Source organism: Sceloporus undulatus, chromosome 3 (genome assembly GCF_019175285.1).
Source record: "Sceloporus undulatus isolate JIND9_A2432 ecotype Alabama chromosome 3, SceUnd_v1.1, whole genome shotgun sequence".
Lineage (NCBI taxonomy): Eukaryota > Metazoa > Chordata > Lepidosauria > Squamata > Phrynosomatidae > Sceloporus > Sceloporus undulatus.
In genome coordinates, this window is record NC_056524.1 from 165,848,383 (window position 1) to 165,868,834 (window position 20,452).

Genomic DNA, 20,452 nt, shown 5'->3' on the forward strand with positions numbered 1-20,452 from the left:
GTGCAGAGGGCATTCTGCATCCCCCCCTAACATTTCCACTGTGCCTTTTAGAAAAAAACCAAGGTAGCTGACGAGAGATCTTCCAAAAGGGAAGCATCCTCTGGAGGCCACTGCTAAGAAAAAGGCAGGGCTCTCCACATCCAAACCACCTTGCCCTTCTCTCCCTCCTCCTCCTCCTCCTCTTCTTCTCTTTTCTCTTCCTCTCCCTCTTCTTCTTCCTCCCCTCCCTCTTCATTTCCTCTTGACCTTCCTCCTCTCCTTCCTCTTCCTTCCCTCCTCTCCCGGTTCCCTTCTCCTCCTTCCTCTTCCTTTCCTCTTTCTCCTCCTCTCCTCTCTCTCTCCTCCTCTTTCTCTCCTTCCTTTTCCTGTCCTCCTTCCTCTCCTTTTCCTCCTCTTCTCCTTCCTGCTTCTCTTCTCCTCTTCTTTCTCAACTTCTTCTTCCTTTCTTCTCTTCCTCCTCCGCCTTCCTCTCCTCCTCCTTCCTTTCCCCTTGACCGTCCTCTCCTTCTCCCTCTCCCTTTCCTCCTTCTCTTCTTCCTCTCCCTCCTCCTCCTCCTCTCCTTCCTCCTCCTTTCCTCTTGACCTTCCTCTCCTCCTCTCCCTCCCTTTCCTCCTTCCCCTCTTCCTCTGCCCTCCTCTCCCTTTCCTCCTCTGCTTCCTCTCCTCCCTCTCCCTTCCTTCTCCTTCCTCCTCTCCCCCTGAGGCTTCCCTTTCCCCTCGTGGACTCCTCTCTCTCTCTTTGTGGGCGTGTGGCTGTGGCTGGGGGGGGGGGGGGGGCTGCGTCGGGCTCAGCGTGATTTACGGCTCTGCTGAAAACCGCCCCCCCCCCCCCCAGCAGCACCAGCAGCAGCAGGAGGAAGAGGAGGAGGCGCCAGGAGGAGAGCCCCGCTGGCAGCAACAAGTCCGGGAAGCCCCAGCCGCAGGCGAGGCTCGTGGAGGAGGAGGAGAAGAAGCTGCACTCTGGACGGAGGAAGGAGGAAGAGGAGGAGGAGAAGAAGCCGGAGGTGGGTGGCCAGGGAAGGGCATGCTGCTGATGCTGGAGGAGGAGAGCTGGGCCAGAGGCAGGCAGGCAGCAGGGATGATGCTCAGGGAGGCAGACCCCAGACCCCCACCTGGAGCTGAGGCCAAGCCCTCTGCAGGATTGGATGGCATCCTCCTCTCCATCCTCCTCTCCATCCTCCCCAGATGAAGCCCAGAGAGGAGCAGCTGCCTCCTGCAGCCTCTTCCCTCCCCTCCTGTCCCTTTTGCTCTTCAGTGGGAGCAATATATGGGTGTTTATATATGTGTGTGTGTGTATAGATATGTGTGTGTGTATAGATATATATATATTTCAATGTGTGTATATACATACATATATACATATATATAATGATTGACTTTCCGCATCTCTTCCCCCCCCCCCTTCCTTTCCTCCTCCATCTGCAGATCTCAGGTGCTGCTCTCCCTTTCACTTTGCTGGATGTAAATCCCTGGAGGATGGAGTGGGTTTCTCATAGCCCAGTAAGGTGGGGAGGGAGGGAAGGGGGGAAGCCGCCTACCAACTTAAACAGGCCCCCAACCCAAATCTGGCTGGGTTGACCCGGATATGTCACCATCATGACACTCATAGAAGGGAAACCTCGGAGAGGAGGCAAAGAGGATTTGGGGGCCTTGGGTCTCCCTATTCTGCCCATGCAGGGCTTGCAAAAATCCTCTGCCTAGTTTATTAGATGCCTCATTGATGGGGTGACAAATATATTATCACCATCATCATCATCATTATTACCATTATCATTAATATCTTATTCTTTTAAAAACTGCTTTTATAGGTACAGTGGCAAAATAGCCTCAAAATGACTTTGCAGAAATATTGTTCATCATATTTGAGCAAGACCAAGTTCATGTCCCAATGGTTTCCCAGAAGTCTTTTGACCCTTATTCTCATTCATATGATGCTTGGTATTTATCTGGGAACAAAGGCACAGAGACTTGGGTTAAGCTCATTAAAACCCCATTGATGTCAATGGGGAGGGTCAAACACCTGCTCTCCCATTGAAAAGGGATTAGTTTTGGCCCACTCATGCTCAGATGCTTAAAAACATGCCAGCAGCAGGAGCTCAAGTGGCCCAATTGCCACATTTGTCCAACCAATGGATTTCCCACCTCAGGTTGGCTATCTGGAGAATTACAGTCGGCCCTTCTTATACATAAAGCTATAAATTTCAAATATCAAACCTTGATTTTCCTTTTTTTTTTAATAAGGGACATCATTTTGCTATGTCATTATATTTAATGGGACTTGAGCATCCACAGATTTAGTTATTCACGGCGGATCTTGGAACCAAACCCGAGAGTATAACAAGGGTCCACTGTACTTTCTGATCCTGAAATAAAAACAAATCCTGTTGAACCAATATAGTGTGGTGGCTTATGCAGCATCTCAAGTATTATTACTATGCATTATACAACCTTTGTGTTTGTTTATGCCTTCAAGTCACCTGTTGACTTATGGAAACCCCATGACTTCCATAGGGTTTTCTTCAGCAAGGAATACTCAGAGGTGGTTTTGCCAGTTCCTTCCTCTGAAATGTAGCCTACAGCACCAGGTATTCATTGGCAGTCTCCCTTCTAAGTTCTAACCAGGGCTGACCCTGTTTAGTTTCCAAGATCAGTGGGAATCTGATGTCTTTAGAGTACTTAGGCCCTATTACACCCATCGCCTGTTTCTTTGGGAAAGTCAGAGCAGCTTCTATAGTTCTTTCAGGGGGGTTTATCACACGAGGGAAATCCCGTGCAAAAACGGAATTTAAAATGTAGAAAAAAAACAAAAGTGAATTGATTTTCACACATGCCATTGTTAAACTTGTGTTAACCCAAACGGAAAGTAAACAAAAGCTGCTCCTTTTTACTTTCAGGATTTTTTTGTCTACTTTCCCTCCACTTAACTTTAGTTTAACAATGACGTTGTGTTTCTTTCCCAATTTAAACCCCCGTTTTTGCACGGGATTTCCCCCATGTGATAAACTCCAGGCACTGGCCTGGTGGAACCTGCCTACCCTTAATAACAGAAAAAAACATTACAGTGGGCTCTCCACATTCACTGGGTTAGGGGTGCAGCGCTCCTGTGAAAGTAGAAAAAACACAAATAAAAAACACTTTTTTTCCTACCTGAGCGAACACCTCCTTAGGTCCTTCCACATAACTCTGTGGTCAACATCTGCTGGACGTTGACCATACAATTGCACTGGAGGACCTTCAGATGCTTAGAGAAGTGTTATCTCAAGGGAGTTTATCACACGGGGCACTTACCTCTGCCCAAATGTTCCTGAAGTGTTACCCAAATGTTTCAGAAGCACCAGAGGTGGGATCATCTGTCGCACTTCTGAAATGTCATAGAGGCTTCCCACTTTCCTTCCATTGTGGAAGCGTTCGCGGGGAAGCCTCAGAAAAGCGATTTTTATTAACTAAAGATCCTGTTAATAAAAATGGCTTTTCTGAGGCTCCCCTGCAAACGCTTCCGCAGTGGAAGGAAAGCGGGAAGCCTCTATGACGGTCTAGAAGTGCAACAGAAAGATCCCGTTAATAGGCTTTTCTGAGGCTTCCTCATGAACATTTCCATGATGGAAAAAAGTGGGAAGCCTCTATGACATTTCAGAAACGCGATGGATGATCCCGGCGCTTCTGAAACATTTGGGTAACACTTCAGGAACGTTTGAGCAGCAGTAAGTGCCCCATGTGATAAACTCCTAGGAATCTATTGGTGCTCCAGAGCAACTTCTGGCAGACATTGACCATAGAGTCATACTAGAACACCTAGAGATTCCACATTAATCAAATCCACAAAAACCAAAGCCAGAAATGTGGAAAGCTGACTATATTTAGCCTTTGACTGAATTTATTTAAACCCAGATTCTTCTTTTTAAAAAAGAAATTAGCATATTTCTGGACCTCATTACTGCTAGAGACAATAGAGGTTATTGCACTCGAAATCTGTGCCAGATTACATGCGGGTTGTAACCATCAGCAATGGATCTTACCGTGTTGCTCAATGCCCAGGCAGTAGGCAGCCTGTATCCAACCTGGGCTTCACCTGCAGCTTTTCAAGAGCTGGAGAATCCTGTTCTTGAAAAGATGCCGGAGAAGCCCAGGTTGGATATGAGCTACCTACTGCCCAGACACAGAGCAATGTGATAAGATCCATTGCTGATGTGTAATCCAATAATCTTCCGTCATCAAATGGCAATATTAAGAGGCATGACTGTTACCTAAAGTTTATGTAATTACAGCTGTCCATTTGGCTTTGCAAAGAACATGGACACTGTCCTGAGAATATGCAACTCCTTGCTTTTGCCTCTGCCTTTTCATTTTCCCAGTCTGCATTCTGCTGGAAGTACTTTGAACATTTAAAAACAAAATTCTGTATAAATATGTGATATTATTTCTAAGTATCATTGTCATTAGTGCAAAGTTAGGCCAATCCAGTCCCATCCATGTTTCCTCAGAGGTGAGACCCAATGAGCTCAGTGACAGCTGCATTTGAAAGAAGAAGTGAGGAAGCTGTGGCCCCATTCCCACTGGGGCATTTGCCCTGGGTAGACATGGGCAGATCCGGTAACCCCCATATTGAATCTCCCCAGTAAGACGTTCCCACTACCTTTACCGGTGTAAATTACCCCACAGATGTTCACACTCACCAAAATTGTGGTTTAAGATGGAGCCTCCTTGTTGTCAATCAAATGATGTCAATGGTGACGTGTCATGCAGCCATTCATCAATGGCATGAGTGCTTCCCCCCCCTTTAAAAAAAACCTAGCCGAAAAGTTTGCATATTCTGTCATTCTATCAATATGTATCAATCTGTAGCACAAGCATTTGTATAATCTGTCAAAAATTACAAAAAAAAGAGAGAGAAAGCCACTTGCAAAAAGCCGGTGTGAGAGAGCAGGCATGTTCCGCCCACGGCCCACCCTCTGACCTAAATCCTGAAATTGACCCGATCATGACTTGGGCCAAGTTCACATTTTCTGGCAGCAGGAAAGAAATGGGTTTTCCAAAAAGAAACAGAAAATAATCCACTTTCAGGAAAAAAAACACTAAGGGGGATTTGCCCTGGATCGGGTGTGCAAACCCCTGATCCAAGTGTGTTAAAACCGGCACCAGTGGGAACTTCCCACTTTTAATCCGGGTTACGATTTGGTGCAAAAGGTAGTCTGAATGGCCCCTGTGACTCTCTCAAGATATTGTTGGAGTGTTGGTCACGTCATCCCTCAACACTGGCTATGGTGATTGCAACTAATGAAGGATGTAGTTATACAACACCTGGAGAGCCACCATTGCCAACTCTCTTCAAATGAAAATGTGCACAGAAGGGTAGCAAGTTCATCTAGTTCAGTTTCATCTGCTTTAGTTGACAGTTGTGTCTCACGACACTTCCAGTCCTGCAGGCTGAGCCCTTTGTAATTAAACAAGCTTGGAAAAATTACTTTTTTGAATTACAAATCCCAGAATCTTCTAGCCACCATGGCCACTGGTCATGCGCGTTGGGCCATTCTAGGAATTGTAGTCCAGGAAACTAGATTTACAAAGAGGTGAACTGGATGTAATCGGGATTGAATATTGATCTTCTGTAAGTAACGCACATGCACTGCCTCTAATCTACAAATCAATCCTGTCATTGCTATTTCCCATGTGCTGGACTCCTTTTCACTTGACAACTCGTACTTTGGTCTCTAAAACCCATAGAAGGCATTACTTTATAATGGAATTAAGTCAGGGATGGGATAGAAATAAATGTATTCACATGTATATATATGTGTGTATGTGTGTGTATGTGTGTGTGTGTAGGTATGTATTTATATATGCAGCTGGCTGCAACTGTAAAATATTAACTTTTCAGAACTGGAAAATTCAGATTTTTTTTCCCTTTGGCGGATATCTCAGAATAAGAAGAGTTGTCTCCAATCTGGTGCCTTCCAGACATATTGGAACGCAATTTGCACCATTGGTGATGCAGGCTGGTGATAATGAGAGCAATTTTTTATTTGAAAATAGCTTTGCCTATTTTGTATTTAAAGTTCTGTATATAAAAAATTGTCACATTTATAATCCAGGCTGTCAGACTGGAGAAAGCTGGCTAAAAACATTTTTTTTTTAAACCAATCTAAGAAACTTGGACTTTCTTTTTCTTCTAGGACTTGGAAAGTAATGCAACAGAACACTTTTGAAGAAAGCAGATACCCCTGGCAGGAGTCCTTTGAAAATGTCAGTATCTGCATGCCATTTCGGTGCCCACGATGTGGCGACCATACCCGATTCCGGACCCTGTCATCTCTGAGAGCCCATTTGGAATTCAACCACAGTTATGAAGACAGAAGCCTACTGACAAAATGTAACCTCTTTTCTTCTATCAAAGATGCTGACTTGATCTCTTCTCCCGAGCCCCTGATGCAAGGGATGCTCGGGGACAGCACCAACATCATGAAACCAAAGACCTCCTATCTAAACTTCTGTGGCACAGCAAGAGAGAATACCAAGAACAGAAAGCCTCTGGAGGTGGAAGCTGAAAGACCTGCATCGTATGGGTCAAATTACACATCAGGGGATTCCAGCGATGAGCCCATTTCTAAACCAGGCTTGGCCACCACAGACTCCAAAGCCTCATTTGAGGCCCACGTAAGAGAGAAGTTTAACAGGATGGTGGAAGCGGTAGACAAAACCATTGAAAAGAGGATTGACAAGCTCACCAAAGAGCTGGCCCAAAAGACGGCCGAACTCTTGGAAGTGCGGGCGGCTTTTGTGCAGCTTTCACAAAAGAAGCAGGAGGTCCAGAGGAGAGAGAGGGCCCTCAACAGACAGGTGGATGTTGCTGTGGAGATGATAGCAGTGCTGAAGCAACGGCTGACAGAATCTGAAGAAGAGCTCCATAGGAAGGAAGAGTAAGTGCAAGGATGGGCGATATCACATCATAGTGTTCATTCTCTCTACAATAGGATTTGCCTTGGTATGGCCTAGGTCAGTCTTCCTTAACTTTGTGCTGTCCAGACATGTTGGAATGTAACCACCAACATCCCTAGGTAGTGGGAGATCTAACTGAGGATGAGGGGAATTTTGTAGTACGTCTGAAGGGGAAAACCAGTACTCCTCCCATCATTTTAACACCACATTGGTGTCTGCTCTCTTATTAATTATACCAGATATGTGGAAACATTTGTACTAATTTGTACTTTACTTTAGAGCAGTGCTGAATTGGGTTTATGTTAGACTTTTTTTTTTAAAGGCAAGCCACCAACTAGTTTATGCATTCAACTTCTCTTATTGATGCAAAGGACTAGATAGATGGGCTTTTCATCCTGCCATTCAGATTCTGAAGTTTGGAATTTGGTTAGGCTTCCTCAGAAGTCTGACTCTTTGATTTACAAAACTCCACATTTCTTGATGTTATACCAGCTAAAAAGTGCATGCAGATTTATGCAGTCTCCATCCCATAGTCCAGTGCTCTCATGCAGACTACGCATAGCCTTCCATGTGTTACAGTATGGTTAGGGTACACAGTAGAGATTCCCCACCACTTCCACTGAGTTTTTAAGGGAAATTTTAAAAAGTGAGGCAGCCCCTGTACAGACAATGCTTCCAAAGTATATCAGAACCCACTGCAGCTGCGGAAAGCACCCAGTGTTTTGTGCATGGAACTGGATTGCGTGACAGTGTATGTCTCTGCCTATTTACCAAAGATGGGAACAGTTTTAATGCTGAGGGCAGCATTACCTCGGAGATAATTTGTCAGGGTGAGGGCACATGACAGTAGTGGGTTAGCCAGAGCTGCTACCCTACCATCATCACAACCCAACACAGTTTTTCTCTGTCTAAAGCTATTGATTAGAGAGCAAGATAAACAATGTGGGTTAGTGATAATTTTCAGTTAAAATAATCACTATCCATTCACTTCTTGCTACCATTCCCTTTACATCACTTCCCAACTATGCTGCCACATAAAAGAGATGCCATTTGATGCCTATGGAAAGTACAGGTTCAGCTGGTTGCACCATTTCAAAGTGTCTGTACTACCCTCTCCCACCCAAGCAGTGATGTCTTTAAATACTGGGACCCTTGCTCTGGTCTGCTTTCCATGCTCCCTGGGATATTTAGCACAGCCTTTGCCTCTTTTTGCAATGGCTCAGGATTTATTGTTTTTTTTAGTTAAGGTGTTTCTATACTGCTGTTCTGAAACCTATCATGGCAAAGTATGGGAAAGTTTGCCAAAATAGAAGAATAACCACACAGAAATAACAAAACTATTGAAACAACATTAAAAGCTATGAAGACTATTAAAAACCAAGTGCAAGAGATATGTCTCTAGTCCTTTATGAACACAATCACAGATCAAAAGGCTCTACCCATAATTCATGCTGAAACAAATAGTCCCATCAGACAGCCAGACCATAGGCTAATTTGTTAAAACCAGCACCTGCAACTGAGCCTGGAAAACGATTAACAACCAGCAAAGATCTTTTCAGTATTGCAGGGATGTGATTCTGATCCCATATGCCTGTTAGCAGAATACCTGCCTAATTTTGCAGGTTGAAAGAGAGGAGTTGCTAGAGATACTCCGGGCCCTTTGCAGGCTGTAGTTTCCCTCCCTCTGAGTTATGTCTGGGTTATATGCTTTGTCATGGGACCAACTTTTACCATAATGCCAAGTGCACCTCCATTTTAGAAACTACTTCTTTTCTCCCTACAGGTGTAAATCCCTTGATTGTAGTAGAGAAGATGGCATGGATCAAGATGTTCAAATTCAGTTCCATACATTAGCTCAAATGTTCAGATTTATTAGATAGCACTGTTTAACAATCCATTTCATAAGAGTGAGTCTTTTAGGTCCAAATAACATCAAATGGGATTAACTGTATCTGTTCTGTTCTGCTGTGCTTTGGCTTTAGGACTAGAGATGTCTTGTTTCCAAGATCCCTCCCTTCTGTCAGTTCAGTAGTGAGTTGGAAATGAAACCTTAGGCTTGGAAAGAATCATAATTTGATTTCCTGCCACTTTCCATACTAGATTCTAAAATCATTTTGGCAGTTCCAGCTTGTCTAAAAATACTTTAGTGTTGTATTCATTAAAAATGTAGTAATTGCTGATAAATTATTTATATGTGAACTACTTAAGAAGACTGCAATCCTTCAACTGCCCACTTCCTAATAATCCTGTTCACACCAGTGGAAGAAATCTGGAGCAAATGATTTGCAGTCTTGGCATTATTTAATATTCCCAGACAACATTTGGATATATTGTAATACTTTGTCATGTGTTGATTAAATGCATGGTGCTGCTATTTTTAGGGGGGGGAGGGCTAATACAGTAGCTCAGTTTAAAGCAGTAATGCTAAACTGACTTAAGTCGGATGCAAGTCCCATTTATGTTAGTGCAATGTAACTCCAAGTAGGGAGTTTATCACACAGGGAAAAATTGGAAGTTTAAAATGGTCAGAACCCATTATTAACTCACAATTGAGCAAATGGTTTTCACATGCAAAGCACAGTTATCCCATGCAGAATCTGAGATCAGTCTACATTTATGCACAAATGCGTAAATGGTTTTCACATGACATGACCAAATGTGCCTCCATCCCGATAATGACTAAAACGCATGCATCCCAAAAAAGCAATCAAATGAGCAAATGATTTTCACACACGGACTGTGACAAATCTGTGTGTGTGTCCCTGCTATCCCTCAACAGCTGTTCCTTTAAGAGCCCTGGCTCTGGGGGAAGCAGGAGACAGACAGACAGACAGACACAGGAAAGAGCGAAGGGGAACTCAGTCTTTTCTCTATCTCGCTTGCTCTGTCCCTGCCTTTGCCTCAGTAGCTGAGCAGAAGGCTTAAGTGATCCCCAAAATGTCCCCTTTAAGGGATTCTGGACTTCAGCTCCCAGAAGTCTCAGCCATGTTGGCCAATAGCCTGGGATTTGGGGAGCTGAAGTCTGAAATTCCTTAAAGGGGACAGTTTCGGGATCTCTACGGCTGAAGTAGAGAGAGAGAAAGAAAGTGAGAGGAGTGTGCCAGACTCAACTTCACTCTCCTCTCTTTCTTTCTCTGCTCTTGCATCAGCTGTTTGTTTTAAGAGCTCTGGCTACAAAGAAGGGTGGGTACTTATTTTACTTTTTTCCCTATTCCGCGGCACTGGAAGTAAACTCACCCCAAAAAACCATGGGAAATCTGGCAACAAACACAAAACAGGGAGAATCCCATGAATAAACCACAAGTAGCTTTCACACTACAGCAAATGTGCAAAAAAAAAAGAAAAAAAAATACAAAAGTGAATTTGTGAATGAAATGGAAATGAATTTCGGATATTTTCCTAAAAATGCTTATTTCTTGGTTCATGTCACTTTCTTGTCAGATTCTAAGCGGTTTGCACGCAATGTCGTCTCAAAACTACTTGCGCAATTGTGCCTAATATGCTGGATACCTACGGGTTCTGACCCTTTTAAATTTCCAGTATTCTCTGTGTGATAAACTCCTAGGCAAAGTTTGGATTACCTTAAGTAGGAGAAGTTTCCAGCACAGGAAGGAGGTCATAAATCAGAGATGAAGGACATGTCAACATCCAGCTGTTGTTGAACTGCAGTTGCAAGAACTGCAACTGCAAGAGCTGAAGTCTTGTACACATTTAATTGGCAATACAGTAATTCCCACTGAATTCATTGAGGGGTTACCTCTGAGTAGACATGTACAGGATAGCACTGTAAGGAGGGGACTTTTTGTATCAGCATAACATAATTTCCAAGGTGAATTGGCCTGTTGAACTATTTAAAAAAAATACCCTTTAATTTCATTCTTACCACATCTTTGGCCAAACTGCTGGCATTCCAGTCCTGTTTCTGAATCATCTCAGCCGAGGATTGAGGAAATTACATGAGTTTGGAACTGAGTAAAAAGTAAAAATTGGAGTCATTACTCAGAAAAGCACCACTTTACTTGTTTTATTCTCACATCCCCTCAATAGTAATTCAGTAGCATACAGCTAAGGATGCAATTCTTCACTTATTTAATTATCGCATTCAGAAACACATAATTTCAAACATTTTGTACCTGCAGAGCAAGATTACAAGGATTTTTTTCAATTAAGTTTCTCATTTTAGGATACTCTGCAAAAAAAAATCATTTGCGTACAGAATCGTACCATTTTCTTTATATGTTTTTTGGCACAAAATCTGAGTATTTTGCTAAAAAAAAATCCAACTTGTTGCAAATGAATTTTTCACAAAAATGTCCTGAAGTATATAAAATCTCATGATACCTATTTTTATGCTGGAGTGTCTCATTGTGCTGAGATAGTCTTATTTTTCAAGGATAAGAAATATTCAGATAATTCTTTACATCATAACATAAAGTATTTCTCACAGAGTTATTTTAAGGGGCTTTTTTTCCACTGAGAAACCCCCCCACTAAAAAGTGCCCCAAAGCTCCCACCTCCCATGAAACTTCCACCTCCTATAACATTTCTGAAATAATGAGTACCGTATATACTCAACTATAAGTCAATCTCATGTATAAGTCGAGGGCAGGTTTTGAGGTCCAAGTTATGTATTTTGGTATGACCCAGAAGCCACTCCTAGCCCAATCGCGCCAGGGCTGCAGCAAACACATGCCGCAATCCCAAATAGACTGTTTTAAGTATAGATCTCTATGAGGACCAAGAGCATAAAACATCAAAGTATTTATCTTACCAAAAGCTAAGCAAACTGTTTACTGCAAATATTATTGGTTCCCTTTGACATTTGGTTACCTACCTTGTGCTTTCCAAGCACTGGTTACTGGTGCTTAGGAACCAGTCTCCATGAAGAAATCCATAGAGAACCTAGGCTTGTGAAGTCATAAGGCTCCAGAATTCATTGTACACTGAAGCTGAGGCCACATTCTTGTTTTATCACAGTCTTTAGAAAGAAAAGAGGGAGAGGAGACCCATGACATAAGAAGCATTTTAATGACGTTTAGGTAAGGTAGAAATCAAGGAGAGGAAGCAATATAGGGATTGAATGCAAGGGAAGTAATTTATATTGTAGCTGTCATATGAAAACTTAAGAGGAGTCATGTTGGATCTGAGCAAAATTCTATATTAGTCTAGTACATTGTTCTCACAGTGGACACCATATTCAGAGATATTTGCATGGCCACAGCTTCTTATATTTATATGCTGCTTTCCTGCCATTCAATAATCTCAAGGTGGCTTACAACCAGTAGCTGATAAAATAATGCCTGTGGTTTGGAGAGCTGGCTGGTTTTTCAAAGTAAGATGGGCAAGGGAATGTTGATGGACAGGTAGTTAAGAGAAGATGATGGGAAAAAAAGATAAGAGTTACATATCAGAGCTAGATCAGATATTCAAGCATGGCTTGGCTGCTGTACATTTGCTAGGTATAGATTTGCTTGGTGATGTTACCAAGATGTTGCTATTACTAAGCCAATTAATACTACGAGGAGTGCATATGCCATGCCAGTTCTTCTGCAGTAAAGCTAGGCTGACCATACATACTGTTTTAAACAAGACAGTACCATTTCCCCCATATTTCCAGACGACCCTGTCATTTTAATATAAATGTCAATTTTGTCCCATTTTCAAGAAAAATGCCTTGTTATGTTGCAAAAATGATTTGAAGATCCCTGTTTGAAATTGTGGTTGTCAATATATATTTAGTCATGGAGTATGAAGAGTTTTATCATAAGAGGTTGAAAGACTGAAATTTGATGTGTAAGATTATTTCATCGGAGAAATATTCATGGTACAATCGTGGTAAAATACAGTCCCCCTCTACATCTACACCTGTGTCACTGAAGAATAAATTTTAGTTCAATATGTTCATGTAATAAAACTTTTGTTATTGTTTTACTTTTTCCATAAAAATTGAATATTACGTAACCTCATCATATTTTTGCCGTCCCAATGTGCAGTTTTGGCTCAACAAAATATGGTTAGCCTAACAAAAGGCCAATTATACTTTGATTTAGTGCTCTATTTATTATTTGTCTACCCAACTATCCTGATTTTTTGTATATTGTGAAAGAAAAAAACCACCCAGTTGGTTAAAGGCATATTTGTTTGTAGTGAGGGCAAATTCTTGGACATGTTCTTAAAGATGCAAAACAAGTATTCTGCATGCATTCTGGTGGAATTTGTAGCTGACATTTTTGTTCATTTTCACAAGAGGGAAATCAAGATGGTAGTTCCTCCACTCCCAGCGAAAGGAAGAGGTGATGAGAAATGTTGATGAGTTTTGCAATGAGGAGGTGGTTCATACAACTGAATGATCTGCACACACCATCTTTTGATCTGCACACACCTTCGGGTACATGCTCATGCTTAATTAAGCAAAGGAAGTACTGTTACTATGGGAACAGGATGTATTTGCCTATATTGTTGCATGTGATTACAGCACTCCCTGCAATTGTGACATCAGTGAATATGGAAACCACTGCAGATAGGCTTATTGCTGTGATGGCACATAGCAGTATATCCAGTATATCAGGATGGGCAACTTGTGGCCCTCCAGATACTGTAGGATCACAGCTCTCCACATTCCTTACCATTGCCTATGCAAGCTGAAACTGATGGGACTTGCAGTCCAACAACAACATCTAGAAGGTTACATGGTTCCCATCCTTCCATTATTTGTGAACCATGTGTCTCTTCTCACAGGCACATGGCATTTTAAGGAGAAGATTAGTACCTGTCCTTTGTAAGTTAGGGAGGAAATTGTTTCCCTCACAGGAAAAATGCTATTTCTTTTTTTCTGAAACTGATTGTAAGACATTCAGTGTAAACCACATGTCTTTCTGTTATGAATAAGTTTTAATCCAACTATAGTGTCTCATATCTTTCTTTCAAAAGGAGCAAAACAGCCATGTTTTTGCTGGAAGGCTATGCAGGAGACTAAATCTGCCCACTCAGGCTCCACAGAAGAAGGGTCTCTAGCACTCTTGGTACAGAACTAAGGCTGGGCCAAAGACTTCATGAAGGAGAGAATTTTATTTCATAAATGCCAACTTTTTACGATGAAAACTAGGACATGTGGCTGAATCACAACAGAGCATGTTCAAAAGGGTATGGTCAGCCAAAAAGAGTGTAAAAGTTACTGAAGACTACACAAGACTACTATTTTAAGCAGATGAACACTGAAATTTATAAAGAGAAAGTTTAGGAAGGGAAAGATTCCACTCTTCCCTCTCTGGTCACTCCTGTTGAGTTAATTGAGTGCAAACCACTTTTGCACTTTCAGTCCAGTTCGCAGCAACTGAAATAGGGATGGAATGGAAATTTGTCAATTTCCTGACTGGGGCCTAATTTGCAGTTCCCAATTCCTCAAGAAACTTAGGCATGAAGAAAAATGGCATGCCAAAAGTTCCCACAAATTGCGAGAACTTCTTTTTTTGACCCTGACAGAACAGTAACTGCAGTTTATGAGACTATGCAAGAGTGTGAGAAACTGTGCAGCTTTGCAGTCAAACCAGTCTTTTTTACTACACATGGAAAAACTGCATAGCTTCCTGGGGTTTTAAGCGCAGAAAATGCAAAACTAAATTACACCCCTATAAGTGGGGGAAGAAAACTCAGGCTAGCTAACACTACAGCCACATGTGATTTGGCTTTGCAATACTGCTGATATTTGTGTAGAAAACAAATAGCCTTGTAGGGTTTTTTGTACAACATATTGCTGATTTTGTGCAATATTTTTGTTGTGCAACGTTACTATTTACTATATTTTTAAAAAGCATTCTTGCATAAAACGCATACATGGCCCCAAACTATTCATTTGTGTATTGAAAGCTGCACAGTTTTCATCATAGGCTGCACACTTTTCAGGAGGAGCTGCGTAGCTTCCAGAAAACTGTGCAGTTTTCTGTGGGAGCCTCGCAGCTATTGTACAATAACTGAGGTTTCCCATGATTTTTAGGGGGAGGAGGAATTCCTGAGTATCTCAAAGCTACAGTATTTACATTTTAAAAAACTGCTTCATTGTTCTTAATATCTGTCAGGACTTGGAGAAATCAAGATTTACCATTCTATACTGAATTAAGCTGAGGGCAAAAAGACAAAGAGAGAGGAAGAGAGAGCAACTGGGACATTTTAAAAGCAGTTAAGAAAGTGGGATGGCAGAGGATTTGCTGTGGCTGTCCCTACCAAACCAGAACAGTAGAAGTTAGGATATTTTGTTATCTGGATTTCTAAAATTTAACATTTTTAAATATGATTTATGTCTGGCTAATGGAGAATAAATTAATCAATGGTGTGTGCTTTCTTGGTTAGGGGCAAATGATCTTGAGAACATCAGTGTAGCTCCTGACATTTGGGTATATGGTACCTATAGTATAATTAAGAATATCTCCAGTTTAGAAACTGATATGCATTCTTCCCTGCTGATCATGAAAAGAGATGAGGAAACACTGCTATCTTTTTCAGCTTGAAAAAGCACTGTATTTATGTGTTTATTTCCTTTGCCATTTGTAGAGAAGTTGATACATTTAATCACTTCCTGGAGGAAGCTGCGGAGAAGGAGGTTCGTGGCAAAGTCAGGCTCCAGCACTTCATTGAGAATCTGCTGCAGCGGGTGGATCTGGCAGAGAAGCAGTTAGAATATTATCAGAATCAGCAGATCATGGGCAACTACAGCGATGTCAATGAACAAGGGGTAAGCTGGGAAAAAGTCATTTTGTTACCTCATCCTTCATTGTTCTGGAAAAATATTAGGCATTTTTTAAAAATGCAAATAGAGCACGCCCAGAATGAACAGACACTTTACTTAGTGTACTGTAATATGAATTCTTTGAAAAACCATTTGTCCTTTAGACATGTGCTTTATTTACATTCTAAGCAAGCCTTTCCTGACTTGGTGCCCTTCAATGTGTTGGATTGCAGCTCCCATGATCCTCAGAAAGTATAGGCTGGGAACAATGGGCATGGTGCTCCAACACATCTGCCAAGTGCTGGACATTTGACAGGTTTTGATTCCAATTTAATATTAGAAAGCTCTACTAATTTTGGTTTTTACTTTCCTTTTTATTGCTCTTCAAAGAAAGGATGCTTTCAAAGAGAGAACTGTGCTCTGTAAAATAGTGCATGTGACCACCCTATACTGGCAGTCCTTCAGATAACCTAGTTCCAAACTATTTAAGACTTTAAAACATAATACAGTATGTGATTATGCATTGAAAAACAAAGTGAGCTTCACTAGTCCGCGAGAATAATACCCAAATCTTCAGCTAGGTAATAGGGCAATTACGACTTTCTGGAATGGGTACTCATTTGGGTTGAAAAGAGGTTGGAAAATACTACAATATGATAACTATCCCCTGATGGAAAATTTAAAACTATAGTGGATCCCTCCCATTTGTTTCTCTGGTCATTTCTGTTTTTGGCCCTCATCTGCAGAACTCTTGCTGCGTTGCCCAGCAAATAAAGGGGAGGGGGTTGTAGATAAATGGATGGAGGAGGAAATAGGCAAGAGGTGTTGCAGCTGCTTTGATTTGCCAGAAAATGTAAAGGTGATAATCCTAAATAGATCTTTCATGGCTTCCATGTGTGGACCTTACACTTTTAATGTGCCTTAAGAACATAAGAAGAACCAGAGCCAATTCATGCTGCACAATTATAGCACTGTGTTCCATTTCAACTAATAATAATATTTGATGATAATAATAATAATAATAATAATAATAATAATAATAATAATAATAATAATAATATCATCTATTTATATTCCACTTAATCTTTAGGAATCCAAGTGGATTACAACAGTAAAACAATATACAGATAAAAGAGAATATATTAAAAATTCCAAGATCCCCATCCCTCCCCCCAGTCATAAAAACATAATTAAATGCTAAAAGGAGATTAAAGCAAGGGAAAAAAATACAATCATGGTAACATCCCGTGAAATCCTGAGACTGGAAGTTTAGGGAGGAGCATTTGGAATTCTCAGCCATAGAACTCTGGGAGATTGGAAGGACCCAAAGCCAAGACACAAACCCCAGAATTCTATAGGAACCTAATATGAATGTAGTACAGTCAGTCCTTCTTATACACGGATTTTTTATTCACAGATTCAAGTATCCATGGTTTGAAAATGTTAAAAAAAAAAGTATAAATTTCAAATATCAAACCTTGATTTGCCATTTTTTTACAAGGGGCACTATTTTGCTATGTCATATTTAATGGGACTTAAGTATCCATGGATTTTGTTATCCACGGGGGATCTTGGAACCAAACCCCAGCATATAACAAGGGTCCATTATATAATGTTTGTGTAGTCTGGATCAGACCAAAATCCATGTGTTGTTCATTGCCCTGTTTCCTAGAGTAGCTGACAATGCACCTATGAGAAGCTTGCCAGCCAGACATATGAGGACATTACCCCACATCCAGTGTAGTACCTCAGAAACCAATGTTTCATGGCATACCATCACTGAAACTGAAGGTAGTATATAGCCACAATGCCTAGTAGCTATTGTTGGGCTTATCTTCCAAGAAGTGTTCTTTGAAAGCCATCTAAGGTCCCATCACAGTTCCTTATTAAAAGGTTGTTTTGGGGGTGGATTTTTTAGGCAGATTAAGAAAGTGCTTGAAATGTGAGAAAAAAAATTTAATCATAGGCATAGGAAACGAATGTGTGTATCTGGAGGCCACAATAACTTTCATTACATTTTCTTCAAACATCTAAAAAATGACTGTTGGTTTACAAGTTGAATTTCATCTGAAGAATCAGATGTTCCTATTAAAGGAAAGGTAGCAATAAACATAACAAACACAGAAAAATGATAACTGAGGGTAGATGTGTGTTCTCTTTGGTATAGTCACATTGTTCCAAATGAGCCATGACTGCTAATTTGTTCAGGAGATATAGCAAATGAAAGCAAATAGCAAATGAAAAGCTCGTCAGTGGTAAAAGCCCTGAAAGCTGTTATTTGAAATAAGAAAGGCAATATCTATTATTGAATCTGCTGTACAATGCTTCTAAAAGGCATGCCAGTGAATTAAAATTCATGACCTTGTGGCAATCAACGGACTAGGTTAAATACAGACCTTGAGTTACAGCTCCTATAAAGCCATATTGGCCTTCTATTGTAACATTTAACCTTTGAATATAGGCTGCTGTGTGTGTGTGAAAGGAGGGAGGAGGACAAATTACTTCAAAGCATAAAAAACCTCTTGTAGTATTCATCTTGATGGGAAAGTCAGATTTCATTTAAATTTTAAAAACAAACTTCCAGCTCTCATGGATGTGAAAATAGGTTTTAAAATATGTGTGCAATAGTGTTGGCATTTCAGAAGACAGAGAAGTGGCAGAGAGAGATTTCCAGTAATCAGGAGAATTAGGCATCATATAACTCCTTGATCGTGCTCATAAACAATATACCTAAATTAAATTTGATGCAAAATGGTGAACTCTGGATTTCAGACCTAACTATTTAAATAAGAAGTGATCTTTCAATCATTTGGTGTAAACTGCAATCTTGTACAGTATTCAGTTACTTGGATGTATGCTTCATTGTGTCCATTCCAAAGTAGGCATACCCAGGACTTCATTATAGATTAAAGCTGATATATATAGAAGCCGGAATCCTGTATGGCAGTTACACATTCATGTATTCACAATCTCTATGTAGCACCTAGTTTAGGGGGTTATACTGGACTATGAATGTTCCTTAGTCTTTACTTACTGGGTAGCAGCCACTTCAGTTGATGCAAGTCTTTCCCCCTGTTGCTTGGGAAGGAGTTAGCTGACATTCCTTCCCACTCTTAGCAGATTGGAACATAAATCAGATACTTCCAGAGCAAAAAGGGAATAGACCCCATTGATCACAGCAGCTGCTTCCCAGTAATTGGGAACTGGTGGAGTTGGGCCAGGGTTCACTGCATATGTTTCTCCCATACAGGATCCCAGCCAAAAAATAATTATGTATTTTTTTGTTTTCTCAGTTTACAGATATGTCATCCAGTAAGAAGCCCAGATGTCTGTATGTATATTATTTCATATCTTTTATATCAGGGATGAAAATTATGTGGCTCTCAGATGGCTGAATGCAACTCCTAGCATTTTTTTTACCATTGATTTTCCAGGATAGGTCTGCTGAGACTTGTAGTCCACCAACATTTGGAAGGCTGCACATTTCCATCCCTACTATATATAAAATAATGTTACTGATTAGAACTTGGAAGTAACTAGTTATTTTAAGTGATTTTCTTTTCCTAGTTATAATCAGCTAATTACTCGTATATACTCGAGAATAAGTCGACCTCATATATAAGTCAAAGGCAAGTTTTGGGGCCAAAATTAGGGATTTTGATATGACTCATGGATAAGTTGAGAGTAAAACATAGGGGGCATGTAACAAAGGACGTAAAGGATGAAGTAAAGTAAAACAATGCCAAAGAACATACAGAATTCCAGCAGATCGTGCTTGTGCTCATACTAAAGGCTGGATGAATGAGATAATAGTGTGGGGAGCGGGGGGTCAGTGCTTCCAGGACAGATTATGCTCTTGCCAGGGGATGGTTCCTTTTTAAAATAAGTGTTAAAGTACAGAGCTCATATTAACCTTTGGATAAGTTGACATAGGTTTTTGGGGTTAATTTTTTGACTAAAATTTCTAGACGTATACACAATTATATACAGTACTTGAAATGTATTCCTTTCCCCTATGACTATCACCTTTTTACATCCTCTTATAATTTTTGTTCTTGTGTGCCTTCAAGTCATTTCCAGCTTCTTTGATAACTCTGCCATGGGGTTTTCTTGGCAAGATTTCTTCTGAATAGGTTTGTCATTGCCTTTCTCCGAGACTGAGAAAGTGTGTCACCCAATGGGTTTCATGACTGAGCAAGGATTTGAACCCTAGTCTCCAGAGGCCTAGTTCAATACTCAAACCATTTCACCACACTTGCGGCTAACAACAACAACTAGCAACAATAGCAATAAACGTTATTTGTACTCCGCCTTTCCCCCAAAAATTAGAACTAAAGACAGCTTATAGTTTAAAACAAGTGTAGTGTAGCTTATGATTGAGGAAAAATTCAATGTAGTGAACATTAAAATAGAATTAAACTACAGTCATGCCTTCTGATTTTCAGGGATCTGTTCTGGACCCCTCCCCCGTGAATCAGGGAAATTGCCAATATTGGAGCCCCATTGTAATTAATGGGGGCATGCGCCTGCGCATGCACCATTATGTTTTTCCTGGTTTACTGTCTAAGAAAGACCAAGGGATGCGAACAGCAAGACCGTGAATCAGAAGGGACAACTGAATCGGAAGGGACAAGCTTTCCAATATTCCTTTTGTAGGATTCTCAGTGGTCAAGCATATAATGATTTATTAAACAGAAACTGAACGTAACATCAAAGTTTACTTATTTAATACATCACAATCCTGATTGGTACTAATTCTTTCATCTCTCCCTCATCTCCCAGCTAACAATGACACTG

The 20,452-nt window shown here is 40.9% G+C and overlaps 1 protein-coding gene across 1 annotated transcript in view; it reads left to right on the forward strand.

Annotated features, from left to right (window-relative positions):
* The first annotated feature begins 818 nt into the window (after positions 1-818).
* The window catches only part of ZNF365 (zinc finger protein 365), a 28,336-nt gene continuing 8,702 nt past the window's right edge, over positions 819-20,452 (forward strand). Inside the window, exons 1-4 of the mRNA XM_042459416.1 lie at positions 819-1,004; positions 6,171-6,914; positions 15,481-15,661; positions 18,949-18,986. Of these exons, the coding sequence (XP_042315350.1) occupies positions 6,184-6,914; positions 15,481-15,661; positions 18,949-18,986 (950 nt within the window). The 5' untranslated portion in view covers positions 819-1,004; positions 6,171-6,183. The remainder of the gene's footprint in view (positions 1,005-6,170; positions 6,915-15,480; positions 15,662-18,948; positions 18,987-20,452) is intronic.